This window comes from Rhamphochromis sp. 'chilingali', assembly GCF_963969265.1.
Source record: "Rhamphochromis sp. 'chilingali' genome assembly, chromosome: 22".
Lineage (NCBI taxonomy): Eukaryota > Metazoa > Chordata > Actinopteri > Cichliformes > Cichlidae > Rhamphochromis > Rhamphochromis sp. 'chilingali'.
In genome coordinates, this window is record NC_137950.1 from 24,876,083 (window position 1) to 24,891,001 (window position 14,919).

General features: G+C 35.7%; 1 protein-coding gene and 2 pseudogenes across 3 annotated transcripts; 2 read left to right on the forward strand and 1 right to left on the reverse strand.

Annotated features, from left to right (window-relative positions):
• The first annotated feature begins 3,776 nt into the window (after positions 1–3,776).
• Positions 3,777–4,912, forward strand: LOC308390997 (interferon a3-like; annotated as a pseudogene). The gene is made up of 5 exons: positions 3,777–3,909; positions 4,013–4,105; positions 4,383–4,532; positions 4,631–4,726; positions 4,814–4,912. The product of its transcript is annotated as an interferon a3-like (transcript).
• A 2,157-nt stretch (positions 4,913–7,069) lies between these two features.
• LOC308390999 (interferon a3-like) lies at positions 7,070–8,074 on the reverse strand (the record flags this gene model as incomplete). Its single annotated transcript, XM_080873412.1, has 5 exons — positions 7,070–7,168; positions 7,279–7,362; positions 7,456–7,605; positions 7,754–7,837; positions 7,943–8,074. 5 exons carry the CDS (start codon positions 8,072–8,074, stop codon positions 7,070–7,072), a joined length of 549 nt encoding a protein of 182 aa, XP_080729538.1.
• Positions 8,075–13,269: 5,195 nt separating this feature from the next.
• Positions 13,270–14,212, forward strand: LOC308391000 (interferon a3-like; annotated as a pseudogene). Its single transcript has 5 exons — positions 13,270–13,403; positions 13,522–13,603; positions 13,705–13,854; positions 13,957–14,031; positions 14,114–14,212. The product of its transcript is annotated as an interferon a3-like (transcript).
• Positions 14,213–14,919: the final 707 nt, after the last annotated feature.

Here is a 14,919-nt window from a genome sequence, read left to right on the forward strand (position 1 = left end):
GTCCTTACAAAGATATCTGAACGTACAAGAACACACACTGCAAAGTCGTATATTTGTTTGTGATCCAGCATGTCTGTTTGCTTTATCGTCGACTTTTCCTCCTACCCCCTTCTTTTCTCTCTTTTTCTGTTGTTTTCTTCTTATATTCCTCCGTTTTCTTCTATCTTTCTCCAGTTTGGCCTTCACCCCCGTCTGCTCAAGCATAATATCCATAACAATATGGATAATGAAATACTAACAGTATAATCCACAATGTGCAAAATATCCCCATAAATGCACAAATATAGAATAGTAAAGTGTAAAAGAAAAACATTTAAAAAGTATAGAAACGTTAGTGTTATAGGTATTTTACTGTGAGTATACATATAAATGTTTTTAAAGCCTAAACATTTTACTTATATGTCCTTACTTAAATGCACGTTGCATGGATGAAATTTCCGCAATTCATGATGATTAAAAAACAAACAAACAAACAAAAAATGTTTACATTTACGCACTCTCTCCAGTGTGGTGGTTGTAAGTGTATATTAAAGCTTTTGAATGGAGTCACATTTCACAGTTACTTCTAGTTGTGATTGTGCCATAAAAGGGAAGTTCTTACACGGAGAAAAAAAAAGTGGCTTCGTGACTCTTTGGCCTACAGTGACGCTCATTCATACGAACCAGTCAGCGAAATTTCACCTTGTTTTATCGAGAATATCTGCTTCACCGTGGGAACCAGGTGAAGGGGATTGTCCTTCACGATCAGTGGGGAAATTAGAGCATATTTTCAGCCTTATATAAATCAAAAATGTGCCAATATGTGCTTTTGCTAATGCTTTTGTTATATTCTTCTTCCCTTATTTTGGTCTAACTTGTTTTACAACTTTTTGTTTTATTGCATTTGTCTGTTTTGCCAAAGGACAAGACATGTGAAACAAATTATTAGTGCATGTCTAATCACTAAAAATTCCAACGCAGCGCGGTACTGAATTATAATATGATATCCCCGATGCAACAAGTGTATTTGTAAAATGTATTTCCTCCTATTCCACAATCATCCGTAAGTGGTATTATTGTAACTTGAAATGAAGGGGAAGAGCGCGTAAAGTTACGGGGTTGCCAAATGGTCAGGCGCAAAGTGCGCACAAGTCTTCAACGCTTCGCTGTCTCAGTAACTACAGATACATAAACCTCCTCTGGCATTAACATCAGTATCAATCACATTACGACCCTCCTCATATGCTGGCACTGATACAAGTGTTTGGTGCTGAATTATCGTCACGTTAATTCACATCGTTTGAATGTGTGGTGAGAGGTGAGTCCAGAAGAAGGGGGATGAGGCGGTACTGACCCCCACTGAAATATGACTTGCCCTCCACGAATGCCATAGGGTAAATTAGTGGCATCAAGGAAAATAATCCAAAGGTGTACACGCCAGCGAACTCAATATGTGGGTATAAATGGGGAGAGTTGCTTCATGAAGGGAATATAACATGATTTGCTGCTAAATCTTTGTGCGAATCAGAACAATTTCATACTACATTGGTTACTCGGATGGAAGTAGGTGTTGAACTTGGCCCGCTTAAAGTCAGCAGCCAAAAGAAGAAGTTGAACTCAAATACTTTACTGGAGTACTGTTTTAATGTACGTATACTTTAAGTACATTTTTATTATTTTTACTTCTTCTCCACTATAAATCATCTTACCTTACCTTATTTTACCTATTGGGGACAATATTTTTGCACTATACTATTCGTGTTAAGGCTTTATTTACTGTTTACTAGTATTCAGAAATATTGATATCCAACCTAAGGAATTAAAATCTCCAGCAACAAAAGTGAACAGGTGAATGAAGCACGCATCATCAGATCGTGTTTTTGCTGTAGCAGCTCCAAAACTGTGAAACGATCTGCCTTTAGAGATTAGACAGGCCTATTCTCTGCCTGTGTTTAAATCACTTCTGAAAACCCATCTCATGGCCTTTGACACCTCGGTTTTTTGTTTTAGTTGATTCTATGATGTTTTATCTTGTTTTTTAAATATAAGGCTGTTTTCATTTTTATGTATTATGTGTTTTATTTTCTCTGTTTTGTTTTATTGTATTGTTCTTAACTGAATTACTGCACAGCACTTTGGTCCTGTGGTGGGTATTTTAAAGTGCTTTGTTGCAAAAAGTTGGATTGAATTTTAAACTATTACTAAGGTATGATTATGCTGTTTTGTTAAGGAAAAGGTCTAACTGTTTCTTTTGTCACATTTTTCAGTTTAAGAATGTGTTTATGTACGTGACCATGCAGATAGACAGTAAGATAGTTAGACAGATCAAGCACTCTTGCGCCCCCTGCTGAAAAGGAAGAACGGGCCTCACACAGTATTATACCGCATTAAAATGATTGATCGTGTTTATTGTTTGTTGCTTAATTTGAAATCAAGTCTAAATTTCACTTATTTCTCATGCTATACTGTACTTTGTGTCTGTGAGGTATAACTGTACTTAATACATAAACTGACTCAAATTAAAATAGATAACTACATTCTTCCTCAATTTTAATTTTAGAAATAATAATAACAGCAATAAATACCTTTCTGATTCCAAGAGGAGGTGATCCTTTTATGCTATAAAATAATGCAAAAATATCTAATTTTGCTCAATGAACATTTTAAAGAATACAGAACAGACATAACATTTCATTTTCATTTAGATTTATATAAGATATATATATATATATATAATTATTATTATTATTTTAAAAATAATATATATGTATGTATCTCTGGTATTTCACAATTATATAGTTACTTAATTTATTTCATTTCCACGGATATTTGTCATGGTTTTGTTTCCCCAGTCGTTCTTTCCATGTAGGCACAGTGTTTTCGGCCTGTTTTTTTTTTTTCCTGTTGTTCAAATTACCTAATTGCGCCTGTTTGAATAATAACCCTTTATGCAATACGTAAAACTGCAGATCTGCTTGTTCAGTATCCAGTGTGCCGTAAAAGGGAAGAAACTGTGTCGAGAAAGTGAAAGCGTCCTGGTGACTGGGCGCCTGAGCTGTGACGCTCATTCTTACGAATCGGTCAGTGATATTTCGCCTTGTTTTATCAGCGTGTGAACCAGATAACCTGGAGAAGGGGATTGTCCTTCACATTTTTATTAGGAAGATTAGAGTGGACTTTCATCCTAGTAGAAAAACGAAAGTCATGCAATATTATATTCAGCCTAAGACTGATAAGAGAGGGTGTCTTCGCTTAGACTTTTATTGTTCCTCTGCCAAAAATAATATTTAAATAAATAAAAAAAATAAATCTTATAGGCAATGATGGGTGATCATGGCTTGGTGTTTGCAACCTACTTGTATTAGCAGCTAAAATCCCAATAGTCATTATTACCATTTATAGTTTTCAATATCAAATATCAAAGATCAAACATTTCAAATTGCCGCATCGGTCGTGAGCTGTGTCTGTTTTCACTTGCTCCGTGTTATGGCCGGTGTTTGTAGGCTGCTGTTTTACCAGGAGCCCTTTTATTTTATTATATAACTTCTTCCTACTTGAGCCGATATTCTTACTTTTTGTACCCCAGTGATTGTTTCACACGATTTGGGATCTAATTAAATATGTTCGACTCTACCTGAATGCTGCGGTGAAAGCCACAGTTTACGTTCAGGTCCCGCAGGTAGAAAACGAAATATGTTGCTCTACCATAAATGCGGCGTTACAGGTCTGCTCCATCAGAACACCAGGAGACATCCGAGTTTGCTTCATAGAAGAGCAGTTAATACGTTTTGAAAATGATGATGAGCAGGATTCTCTTTGCTTGCCTGTTTCTCGGTCTGGTCACTGCAGGCTCCTCGCTGAGCTGCAAATGGATGGATCAAAAAATTCAGACAGCACAACGAAGAAACTCTGAATCTACTTGATACCATGGTGAGTGCGCTCTTTTTAAGAAAACTGTAACAACATTTAGTGGTTTGAACTTGATGTTTGATTATTTTAACACACAAGCTGTGTGTTTCTGGTTGTTATACAGGTTTATAACTCCACCAACACCACTGAAGATGCTGAAGGGGAGGTCACTCTGGCTTTCCCTAATCATCTGTACCGCCAAGCGTCCAAAGCATCAGTAAGTTAATCTTGGCGTTTATTTATAAACTAATTATCTCTTAGTTCACAATGAGAGCACAGAACAATATCTCCTTATACATAAAACAGTCCAAATGGGCCACATGGCGCATATTTCTATGTGTTTTTCTTTAAACGTTAGCCCATAGTATCAATAATCTACAATGTTATGTAAATATTATATTGGTAATTTATGTGAGCCAAACAATATATTTCTGGCTACTGAATGTCTCTCTAATAGAGGAGGGAATTATGGTAATCTGTTCTTCTTCTTCCAGGCTGAGGATAAACTGGCTTTCACAGTTCAGATTCTGGAGGAGGTGGCTGCCCTGTTTGAGGAGGATCACAGCGCTGCATCATGGGAGGACAGCACAGTGAGGAACTTGCTCAATATTGTCAGCAAACAGGCTGAAGAGCTTCACTCCTGTGTAAGTTCACTTTCAGTTAGGTTTTTATTACATTCGAATATGATACTTTACATGACATGACATATTCTTAATTGTCATTTTGCTTGTAATTAAATTAGATTGGGAGCCACAGTCACAAGAAGAAGAACTCACAGCTGTATTTCAGGACAAAAATGTATTTCAAAAGACTTTCAGATGATGTCCTAAAGAAAAAGGTAGGTCTTTATTATTTTTTTAAAACCAATTCTTTAATTAAACACCTCTGGCATATTTTACTAATGTTAATGTTGTTGTGTCTGTAGGATCACAGCGCTGAAGCCTGGGAGGTGATCAGGAAGGAAACCAAAGCCCATCTAATGAGAGCAGAACAGCTGGCTTCATCTCTGCACACTGCCAACTAAAATCTGTCTGTTACATGAAAATGTATTCATTTATCTGCTTGCCTGTTACTTTTTGTATTTATTTATTTATCTATCTATTGACTTCTATTTATCGGTTGACTGCATCAGTATTTTCAGTGCTTACAAACTAAATCTAATATTTTCTATAACTTTTTTTGTCTTGACGTAATAAAAAGAACACTTATTGCAAATGGATATTGTCAATCTTTTGATTCATAGGAAACAAAATAAGAAACAGAAAAATAAGAAATTTAAACTTGTTTGTAATTATTACAAATAAGCAGTTTGGTCAGTTCAGTAAGGTTCAGTAAACAGGAGCATGAAAGTCTTACCTTTAGTCTGGAGCAGTTTATTTGTAGCTATAAATGCTTCACACTGGTTTAAGTCTTCTCTAACTGACTGATCTGTTTCTATTAACACTGATGGTCATTTTGCGTTGTTAGCCCCTCACACCTGTAGTGTTCAGATTTACCTCTTGGTTATATTTTAATGAATTTTATGATGATGATCAGTAGATAATGAAAGCTGACAATTATTTGTCTGTCATTTCTTTACAAAGTTAATCTTATGTTAAATCTCAGGTCTCTCTGTCTCTCTACACTTTGCCATTTTAAATGAAAGTTTATTGATTAATCCTTCTCTCCTGCCAGAGGTGTCACAGACCTTGCTTCAATGCCTCCCTTATGTAATAGGCTCATCCTTGTACAACATTCATCAATCCATCATGGAGCCTATGTCAGCTCTCATAAGGCTAAAGGAGGGACGTACTCTGAACAGGTCGCACAATGACACTCACAATACGACCAACTTTGAATCGCCTGTTGACTTAACCCATGTATACTTGTCTGTTCTGTGGGAAGATGCCACAAGAACAGAAAGAGCATCCAAACCCCACAACAATAAAGGACCCCTGTGACTACGGATTAAAACCTGTGACTGTGTCACTGCAGTCAACAAAACTAAACACATCACAGCACTGTTCTGTTTTATTTGAGTCTTCTGTTTAATTAGACATTTCAAATTTGTTCTTAAAGTTGTATCCTTCCCATTATGCCCTCGTTTAAATTGAACTATCGTGCTTTTCTTAGTTCTGCATTTATATATAAATTTACTATTGCAATGGTCGATGGCTTATTAAATATGTCCAAAGTTTCAGGTATTGTCAGAGTATGTACTTTGAAACAAACATGCATCTTAGGTTTTTCACCTGTCTTGGCTATATATGATGTCAGTGAGATGGGATATATTTAATATGGTCATTTCAGCAAGACAGATAGGAGATTTATGTAGAAGGCTGAGTATCCAATCAGAGGAAAGCTGGCTTCAAAAAGTGGAAAGGGCAAAAATGATTTGGTGCAAATAACATTTTCTTTTCTTCTTAAGTATCAAGAAATGTAAACAAAGCATAGTTTACTATACTCCAGGTCTACTGAGAACATAAACTCTGGTTCTTTAGAAAGACTCCAACAGCTGATATTTTTAAAATGAAACAAAACATTATAAGTAGTAGTAGTTATAATGACTTCTCCAAAAGATTCTTGGATTATACGTGCTTTGCTTTGAAACTTGCTTATCTTGTTTAATGATTTTTATTAATGTTTTCATTTGTAGTTTTCAGTAATCCATCACAGTGACACTGCACAATGTCAGCAGCATAGTGTATGAAGAAATTTGAATCAGGTTTTTTTTCGTCCCCTTTAGCTAAATGTTGTGATATCTTATGATATCAATCTTATGATAAAGTGAGAGGGAAAAAATAGACTAATCTGTTTTTGTAATTTCTATGTTATACGTGCAGATCTGTCTTTGTGAACGATCAAAGAGATTTTTCTTTGGCTCGGCAGGTTTCTGATATTTGATTCTACCTATTAAAAAGCATCATCTGTGAAAATGCAACATCTGTTTACTTCGTTTTGCAGGAAAAAAACATGTCCACTTTCTTTTTTAAATGGGAAATATTTATTGATTTCAACATATAAAATGATACAGAAAATGTTCTGTTTAATTTAAAGTAAATTCACAAATAAATAAAGACATGCTGTTTAACACTTAGAAATATTCACTTATACAAGCAATGTAAAAATCAGTAAATAAATTAGTAGATAAATAAGTTAAAAAATGACTAAATTAATAAATCCTTCCTGTAACAGACAGATTTTAGTTGGCAGTGTGCAGAGATGAAGCCAGCTGTTCTGCTCTCATTAGATGGGCTTTGGTTTCTTTCCTGATCACCTCCCAGGCTTCAGCACTGTGACCCTACAGAAATACCAATATTAGTATTCTTATTGTTATTGAAACAAGTTATTATATCTATTTATCTTAAGGATGATCTAAACCCCAAATTAATGAGAATGATGTGATCTTACCATTTCCTTTAGGATATGATGTGAGAGTCTCTTAAAGTACATGTGCAGCTTTGTGGTTTTCTTCTTGTGACTGTGGCTCCCAATCTAATTTAATTACAAGCAAAACGACAATTAAGAATATGTCATGTCATATAAAGTATTTGAATGTAATAAAAACCTAACTGAAAGTGAACTTACACAGGAGCGAAGCTCTTCAGCCTGTTTGTTGACAATATTGAGAAAGTTCCTCACTGTGCTGTCCTCCCATGATGCAGCGCTGTGATCCTCCTCAAACAGGGCAGCCACCTCCTCCAGAATCTGAACTGTGAAAGCCAGTTTATCCTCAACCTAGCAGGAGAGTAATCAAATATAATTTACTCACAGGACTGTCTCTGAAAAGAAAATTACGTTTCTAAGTTAAAACTGAAGTTGGCTTACTTTAAAGAGTTGTCTGGGATATTACGGGATTAAATCAGAAAAACAGAGATTTACTTACTGATGATTTGGACACCTGGTGGTACAGGTGATTAGGGAAGGCCACGGTGACCTCCACTTCAGTGATGTTAGTGGAATTATTAGCCTGCATCACACACAGAAGCACATGGAGTGTTTCAGTAAACAGGCACTAAATTTACGCACATTTAAAAATTTTTTTTAGCATAAATATTAAAAGACGTGCACTCACCATGGTATCAAGTAGATTCAGAGTCTCTTCGTTGTGCTGTTTGAATTTATGATCCATCCATCTGCAGCTCAACGAGGAGCCTGCAGTGACCAGACCGAGAAACAGGCAAGCAAAGAAAACCCTGCTGATCATTTTCCAAAAGGTATTAACTGCTCTTGTATGAAGCAAACTCAAATGTCTCCTGGTGTTCTGATGTAGACCAGTAACGCCGGATTTATAGCAGAAAAAACGGAAAAAGGAAAACACCTGTGGCTTTCATTACATCATGCAGGTAAGTGACACATTTCAGAATTTGTATTTATATTGTAATTTATACATTTCAAACATCCTAAACTATTAATAAAGATTCATTTACTTATAATTACTATTAATTTAGTTATAACGCCTACTGTTAAGAAATGCATTTTATTTATAATCACTGAAATGCTTTACCTTCTCTCTGTTTATATCGAGACCTAACATGTAACAAATCAAATTTTTAAACTTATTGTTGGATACTTGACTTACATATATTTAACACAAAATATATTAAGCATTTAAGCTCATTTATATTTTACTCTATTTATTTAATATTTACTCTGTTTATTTAATAATAAATTATTTCATTGACTTTTATGTAATGATTTTTTTCCCCAAGGAATTCTTTCCATACAGACACGATGTTTTCGGTAGTAATGCGGATTTTCTTCATTTTCGAATTATCTAATTAACTACCTAAACACGTAAAACTGTTAATTACGCAGTACGTGAAGCTGTAGATCTAATTGCACCATATCCACAGTGCCACAAAGTTCCTGTATAAAGAAACTGAAAGTGATTTCGTGACCCAGCGCCTGCGCTATGTCGCGCATTCTGAGTAATATTTAACCTTCTGGGAATTTAGAGTGAGAAGCAGGTAACCTGGAGAAGAGGATTCACCCTTACATTTTAATGTGGCAACCTGAGCAGATTTGAATCCTGATTTTTTTTTTTAAATCACTGTTTAAACTATGAAGGAATGCGACTTTTTTTTTAGATTTTTATTCTTCCAAGCCAAAACCCTATACGTCATCACTGCTTGGTGTTGTAATTGACTGTATCTAATTTTACAGAAATAATCTTTTTAGCTTTGTATTGGCAGCTAATTTCCCAATAATACATGTGAGAGTTTAAACAATTCAAATTATGCCATCATGCATGAGTTGTGTTTGTCGTCATGCTTTTTTAAGGTATTTGGTTACCTGTGTTCCTGCTTGAAGCCATTATAATGATGTAAAATAATCTTTATCAATGTTTTTTTTTTTTTTAGCAAATTCTAAATATTTTTAGATCATTTTATTAAATCACTAGGAGACGTTCAGTTTACTTATATAAAGGCAATTTATACATTTTCAAAAATTCATAAACAGGATTTTCTTTGTTTGTCTGTTTCTCAGTCTCTTTACTGGGGCCTACATGAGCTCTCATAGAGCCACAGACAGGGTATAGGTAGCAAATCTATCACAGGGCAGACAACCATTAACACATGCATTCACAACTATAGCCAATAATTGGCAGTCAGCCTAAAGAATGCATTTCTTTGTGGAAGGAAACCTCAAGCATTGGAAGAACAGAAAAACCCAACACAGAAAGCCCCCAGCCTTTTTGCTGTGACTCAGTAACAATAACCACAACACCACCACGCTGCCCTTTTTAATTTGCTTCTCTTTTTTCATATTTAAATGCAAATTTCTGTCAGATAAAATCACTTCAATAAACCTGGATACAGAATGGTAGGTGTGTGGCAAGAAAAGCCCCCTGCTGCAGAGGGATGCAGGTTTAAAGACTTTCGTTTTGGAGCTTTTATAAACAGGTGCACACTTAAGTGCATCAAATGGACCTCGGAAAATTCTCCAAAAACAAGGCACTGAAGTGTCTTGTATCGCCTTGCAAACTTTAAATACAAAAATGAAATTATACAAATGTCTCTTTTAAGTCAAACTGCCTCTTTCTGTCATCTGTCCTGATATAAAAACAATTTTTATGCCATTTTTACCATCTCCGATCCATCCTGGCTACCTGCAGCAAGTCACATCAAGATGCAGAATACTGTCAGCTTCAACACTGTCTGCATTTTTGATAAACCTGCATAGATTAGCTAAGCTGACAGAATTTAATCTTAACTTTAATTATTGTTGCCAGGCTGGAGTCACTTCCTTTTACCATTTGAGGGACTCACAGTCAAAAGTCTAAAATGCAGTTGCATGCACAAATAACAGTGGATGACCTTATTACATTATACAAACTAGAGGATTATATACAAAACAATAGAAAGACAACATTGGAGAGCAAAGTGCTTGGACGGAGTGCGAAGCAGTTCAGTGTTTAAATATTAAACATGTTAGTTTTACTGTAACGAACAGGTACAAGTGTAATCAAAATATTAAAGTTCTGATAAGATGATAAGCTTCGACTTTTAAGTTCATCAGCTTTTTCGGGTTTACAGTAGTTGGCATTAAGAGTAAAAATGTTGAAACTGAACTGCAAACGAGCATAAAAACTCCTATTTAAAGACCTTGAGTAAATCATTTATTACTTGTAGACTTGACTATGTATTGACATAGTATATTGGAATGAGCAACACTGATATCCCAAGACGCTTATAAGAAAGAATATCATAAAAATATTTGCTCAGTATAAATTAAAAGAAAAATGAATATGTTGATCAGCATTAATAAATCAAAAATCAACATAGCAATAATACATACATACACAAACAATTTAATAAAAAATAATAATAACTATAGATATAAATAGAGAATCGAATAAATTAAAACAGCGTTCATGTCACAGACATGATAACAGACAGATTTTAGTTGGCACTGTGCAGAGATGAAACCAGCTTGTCTGCTCTTACTAGATGGCCTTTGGTTTCATTCCTGATCACCTCCAAGGTTTCAGCACTGTGACCCTACAGACACAACAATATGATCGTAGTTATTATTAACATATTCTGGAATACTTAATACCTAAATATTAATTCTAAGTAAACATAAATCATAAGGTCTAAAAAACTTGGAAAGAAAAGCGTCTGGACTTCTTTAAGTTGCTTGAAGACGTTTCACCTCTCATCCAAGAAGCTTCTTCAGTTCTAGGGTCAATTGGTGGAGAGTCCCAGATTTAAACCCTGTGGGAGTTTACCCCCCAAAAGGGAAAAAAGGACCCCCTAATGATCCACTACCTAATCACATGAGCCAAGGTGTGAAAACGGGTGTAGGTCACAATCAGCCAAGGTTTCAGGGGAGCTCATTGTAAAACCTAGCCCTACCCTATCATGTGATTTCCTAAGGTCAAATGGCCCAGGATGTGAGTGAGCGTTAAGGCGTCTGGGAAGGGATCTCAAAACTGGATTATAGATGGCAGAGAGTTGGTGTCGTAAACCACCGCCTCTGTTCAAAGATGGTCACTCACAGTGGACATAGATGCCCTCTTTTACTCCTCTTTCAAACCATCTACATTCCAAAATGTGAACATTGGCAACCTCCACTGGACAAAGGTCTAAAGGACAAAGGTCACTCTTTCGAGGATGCCAGTGTTCACATATAACTGAAGCAGGTGCACGGCCAGAATTTTTTTTTTTTTTTTTAGAGGTGGCCATATGGGGGCCACGAAAAATATATGAGTGGTACACCAAAAACAGAACAGCGTAGGGGCACAGCAGAGGGGAGGGGGTGACGACGGGAAATTGTGAGAGACATACAAAGTGACACAATATGGTTGATAAAAAATGCATATCAAAGAATAAACAAGTTAATGTTTCTACTTATTGTCAAGTGTCGTCCTGTCTTGTGCTCACGTTTATTAAAATTATTACCGACATAGCTACATAGGACAGTCTTACCAAGGTAACCAGCCATGGAATTTTTGAAATTTTTGGCTACTTGATTTAATTCTATCTAAGGCAGGATATTTGTGCTATTGCCCATTTATATATTTACTTAATTTCTTTCATACTAATTTATTTCTGTGATTGTCAGTGATGGTCTTGTTTTCCCAGGAATTCTCTGCGTACAAGCAACGTTTTCGATCTGCACACTGACCAACGCGGTATTTTTCTACTGTCCAAATGAGCGATTTAATTACTTAAACGGAAAATCACCCAATACGTAAAGCTGCAGGTCTAATTGCACAGTAGGTATCTGTTGTGCCAGAAATGGGAAGTTCAAACATAAAGAAACTGAAAGTTAGTGAATGTGCGCGTGCACTGTTGCTATCATTCTTAAGAATCGACCTTTGATATTTCACCTTCTGAGGATTTAGAGTGATGAGTAGGTAACCTAGGAGTTCACCTTTACATTATAATGGGAAAATCTGAGCAGATTTTAACCCTGAAATGGAAACAAAACTTGCGCATTGTTCAAAGTTTACATTATAAAGGAATGCGTCTTTGTTTAGAGTCTTATTCTTCGTCTTCCAAGAAAAAAACCTATATGTGTGCATTGCTTGGTGTTTGTAATTTAGCACTCATTTAAGGTATCTAATTTGTCAGAAATTATCTTCTGAGCTTTGTGCTGGAAACTCAGCCCAGTAATACACGTTTTCAATATCGAACATCAAATAACTCAAATTACACCATCAGTTGTGAGTTTTAATTGTGATTTTTTTTTTTTTTTTTTAGGTATTCAGTTACACATGTCGATTGCCTGTAACCATTATAATGATGGCAATTAATCCTCAGTGTTTAAATTTTTGTTTGTCCTAACATTTGGGATATTTTATTTCCTTATGATACAAATTAAAATCCGTAATGTTCTCTGCATAGTGAAAGCCGTCATTCACCTTCGGGATTCACACAGCAGGTTATTTTGATTTGATTTGATTTTTATTGATTAGCATTCAAATATCTCAGTGAAAACAGAACAAAGATCTACCACAAAGCAAGAAAGCATGAGACAAGGCTAATCAAAAGGTATTGGCTGAAGCATTTGCTTATTACGCCAACCCTTTTCACAAAATATCTTTTTGCATGCAGCTCGAAGCAAATAATAAAACAAAGCAAAAACCAACCAACCAAACAAACAAACAAACAAACAAACAAACAAACAAACAAACAAACAAACAAACAAACAAACAAACAAACAAACAAACAAACAAACAAACAAACAAACAAACAAACAAAAAACTTTCCACCTTAGATAAGTAACTACATCAAAGCAAAAGAATCAAGAGGGGGTTTTTTTTGGGGGGGGGGGGGGGGGGTTGGAAAAAAATGGAAATGGAAAGCTATAAACGCGGCATTTCAGGTATTCTCCATCAGAACAAGAGGAAGCTCTTGCTTCATGCAAAAGCAATTAATACCTTTTGAAAAAATGATGATGTGGATATTTCCTTTGCTTGCCTGTTTCTCGCTTTGTTCACTGCAGGCTCCTCGTTGAGCTGCAAATGGATGGATCATAAATTCAGACAGCACAACGAAGAGACTCTGAATCTACTTGATACCATGGTGAGTGCACGTCTTTTAATATTCAGTCTAAATATTTAAAAGTGTACTGACTGTAATTTAGTTATTTAAACGTAGTGCCTGTTAACTCAAACATGATATGTCTCTGTATGTGATGCAGGCTAATAACTACACTAACACCACTGAAGTGGAGGTCACTGGTCTTCCCTAATCACCTGTACCGCCAGGTGTCCATATCATCAGTAAGTGAACCTCAGCTTTGACTTAATTAATTAATCAACGTATTTATTTATTTTCAGAGACAGTCATGTGAATACATAATCTGTGATTGCTCTCCTTCCAGGCTGAGGATAAACTGGCTTTCACAGTTCAGGTTCTGGAGGAGGTGGCTGCCCTGTTTGAGGAGGATAACAGCTCTGCATCATGGGAGGACAGCACAGTGAGGAACTTTCTCAATATTGTCAACAAACAGGCCGAAGAGCTTCACTCCTGTTTAAGTTCACTTTCAGTAACACCACTACTGAGATAACTGAGATCAATTATACTGCTTACATGGCTAAAACATATATTTAAATGACCATTTTTCCTTATTTAGATTGGGAGCCACAGTCACAAGAAGAACTCACAGCTGTATTTCAAAAGACTTTCAGATGATGTCCTAAAGAAGAAGGTACGTCTTTAATGTTTTGACCAATTCTTTAATTAAACACCTCTGGCATGTTTTAATAGTGATAATGTTGTTGTGTCTGTAGGGTCACAGTGCAGAACCATGGGAGGTGATCAGGAGGTGATCATTAGCCCATCTATTAAGAGCAGAACCGCTGGCTTCATCTCTGCACACTGCCAACTAAAATCTCTGTCACATAAAGAATGTAAAATTTATTGCCTTTATTTATTTATTTATTTATTTATCCATTGATTTTATGTATTAGTTGATTGAATTTGTATCTATTTTCAAATATGACCAACTGAAACTAACATTTTCTATAAATGTTTTGTCTGGAATTCAATAAAAAATAACTCTTATTTCCAATTAAATGTTTTCATTATTTTGATTCCTGGAAAACAAAATAACACAAAAGAATTAAAAATGTGTTTTTAATTTATATAGGTAAGTGTCCTTTGTAAGGAAGAGAGGAACCTGAGAGTCTTACTTCTAGTCTAGAGCAGTTTCTTTGTAGCTTCACACTGGTTTCAGTCTTCTCTGACTGACTGATCCTTTTCTATTGGCACTGATGGTTATTTTGCTTTGTTAGCCCCTCACACCTGTTGTGTACCTCAATTTCAAGAGGTTCACTATATACTCTACCTTTTGGGTATATTTTTAATTAATTTTATGGTGATGATGATGATAATAAAATGAAACCTAACCCATGCATTCCTTTACTGTAAGATGAAATCACAAGCATGGGAAGAACACCAAACCTTACTCAGAAGGACCATAGCTGGCCAGTGGATTCAAATTGGCCATCATTGTTGTGAGTCAACACATCTGCTTTGGATTTTGTTGGTCCAGTCAATAGGCATTATGAATAACTACAGAACCATGCTGCCCTCC